This window comes from Musa acuminata, chromosome BXJ1-10, assembly GCF_036884655.1.
Source record: "Musa acuminata AAA Group cultivar baxijiao chromosome BXJ1-10, Cavendish_Baxijiao_AAA, whole genome shotgun sequence".
NCBI classification, from domain to species: Eukaryota; Viridiplantae; Streptophyta; class Magnoliopsida; order Zingiberales; family Musaceae; genus Musa; species Musa acuminata.
In genome coordinates this window covers 28,694,944-28,697,654 of record NC_088336.1, presented here as the reverse complement: position 1 = coordinate 28,697,654, position 2,711 = coordinate 28,694,944, and the positions used below count along the sequence as shown (strand labels likewise).

The following is a 2,711-nucleotide window of genomic DNA, read 5'->3' as shown; positions in this document are numbered from 1 at the left end:
CTCACACCATTATCGAGCTAGTAGCTTGCTCCATGGTAGCAAAATAGAGGTTAAGAACCTCACGTGGAATGGATGAGAGTCATGACAACTTGGCAAGTTTCAACTTCTCAAACGTCTCTTGACATTTTTTAATCCAGGGGAAATCGCTCGAATTTTTTAATACCCGTAAGAAGGCAAGCACTTGTTTTTGGACTAGGATAGGAACCGACTAAGTACTTTATTTATCCTGTTAATATATATATATATATAAACATCATTGAAGCAAAATTGAAAACCACGGTTCGAAAGCAATTGAAACCTTCTTCCATGTTCATGGAATGATCTAATCCAAGTACATGTAAAGCAAAGAGGTTTATTGTAAGAATAATGTGTGGGTAACTTAGATCATCCATTGTAGCATCTAATACATTTTGCTTCATCACACATGACATATTCACATGGAAACGGAAGGGACATGAGCATAAATTTGTATCTCAAGACAGTAACTTCCGATACATATCTTAGGAACCAAACAGTACTTAACTATAGATCACATATAATGAAAGCATTAGCTCGAAGTAACCAAGTGTTGTTCCCCAAGACCAAGCAACTTCGATTAGATCAGTTGGGTATGAGCTTGAAAGGAGGCTTGGAAAGAGATGGAGAAGGATCGTAGCTTCCGTAGTCTTTTGTATTGACTTTGAGAATCCTGTAATGAACAATGGAGATTTGTTGCTGGTGCAACCCATGCTTGGATAAATCCTGCCGTCAATGCAAAAAAGCTTTGTCAAAAGAAATATAAGAAGAAAGATAAACTGAAATTGTCTAACTAGTGATACGTAATCACTCAAGTGAGAAGACGCAAAACAAGGATTTTTCCTCTGGCTAACGCCTTCTTACTTGGCTCTTCTTTTGGCATGATTTTAGGAGTTTGTGTGATCTACTGGAACCACACCTCTCTCTACTTCACAATTCTCGTTTGCCTCTCGTTCTGTTTCTTAGTCATCATCGGTATGTACGTATATACCTCAGAATTATAATTAGATTTGACGGATATCTACCTTCATCGTGGACCCCGCTGGTGCTGCGTATTTACCAAAAATCCTTGTTTGCCGCCCTGCAAAATCCATTACAAATGAAGCGTGCATACAAAACCTATTGAATATTTTTCCTCATACGTTACTACAATTTAAAGTTAAAATAATAATAAAAAATCATATCAAGAATGTAGTTTGCGAGTAAATGTTCTCAAAGTTTATAGCTGTTTCGTTGACGGTGTGGATGTTGTCACTTGGGGTGGGTGACCATCCATACATTTTCGTTATATTCTCCTAGAAAAAGAAAGCTGCATCTTACACACTGGAAATGGAAAACTAGCGAGCGTTCCATATACAAAGTGCTTAGCTTCTGATTCTGGATTCTTGGTAGATCCTTAATAAATGCATTAGCTTCTTTTTTTCTAGTACCTCATACTTCATATATAGATAGCATTGAGGAGCTTGCGAGACGTATATGAGGTAGTAGCTAGAGAAAAGAAGCTAAACATTTATAAAGGATCCATCAAGATATGCTTACTACACGTATTGAGGAGCTTACTAAAGTCTAAAAGAAAGGGTTAAGAAACATATTATGATCGGTTTATTTGATGATGACTATCTCTGCGTAGCATTTGTCATTTTTACGAGAAGCAGAAAAAGGTACAGATATTAAACGCTACTTATAAAAGATGGTTTTGATATTGGATGCGTGATTAAAGCTGTTTAAGCGCGCCATATATCAAACTTCTCCTTCATCTATTCTGAGCCCTTGTTTCTTCTTCCTTCTGCTTTCATTTCCACGCTCTTGATGCTTCTTTTAGTAAGTAGTCCTCGGTTCAAACGAAAGAAACAAAAAAGAAGTAGGAGAAACTTGTCCTTCTCGATTAGCGAAGGACAAGTTTATGTTTGTTAACGAAGGCTGTGTCCGTAATAGCGACAAGAAAAAAAATCAGGTGAACCTGTCAAGTAAACTAATTTTGGTGTGTGCTTCGACTTGATCATATTGCAGAATGTATTGTTCTCTGCATTACTCTAACCAGCATGGAGCCTATTACGCTAGGAGAATGGAAATTACCCAAAAGACTTGCCTGCCAATGCAATGGATGGAAGTGAAGCCAAGACGATAATTAGGAGGACAGTGAGCTTCTTGGGAGCCACGAAGACCATGATGGAAAACTTCCCTGAACTCCGTCGCAAATTCTTCCTTTCCTTCTTCTCCTTCTCCTCCTTCTCCGAGCGCATAGATAGATAAGAAGCGAGGCTTCGGAATGGAATGCAACCAGCAGCGTTGGTTGGCGAAGAACGGGTGAGAGATCGGGTGCGTTGGAGAGTCAATTCTTTAAACGTGACAAGGCGAATCCCACTGGACTCTCAGTTTTAAGTTAAACGTAGAAAAAGTGGAGAGACAGTACTTTCTCCATGGAGCATTAGGAGCTTAGATAGTAGCCATAAGCGACTCTCTCTCTCTCTCTCTCTCTCTCTCCGAGACTGACTTCAGCGCGTGCAAGTCATCGAGATGGCAACACCGCAGCATGCTTGAGATTTAAGCCATCAACCACCATAGAATAAGCATTGTTTTCAGAGAACCGGCTGCTTGAAGAATAAAGCAGTGGTGGTGCTACTGGGTGTCCTCAACTCTTTACTTATTTCAAACAAAGCCCGATGTATATGTAGTGTAAGACTATTTGGTTGCCT

At 39.4% G+C, this 2,711-nt stretch overlaps 1 protein-coding gene across 1 annotated transcript; it reads right to left on the bottom strand.

The window, feature by feature from the left end:
• Positions 1-323: 323 nt before the first annotated feature.
• On the bottom strand, positions 324-2,642 carry LOC135595048 (protein CASPARIAN STRIP INTEGRITY FACTOR 1-like). The gene is made up of 3 exons (XM_065085552.1): positions 2,105-2,642; positions 1,041-1,096; positions 324-741 (listed from the first exon to the last, which is right to left on the bottom strand). Exons 1-3 carry the CDS (start codon positions 2,256-2,258, stop codon positions 601-603), a joined length of 351 nt encoding a protein of 116 aa, XP_064941624.1. The 5' UTR covers positions 2,259-2,642; the 3' UTR covers positions 324-600.
• Positions 2,643-2,711: the final 69 nt, after the last annotated feature.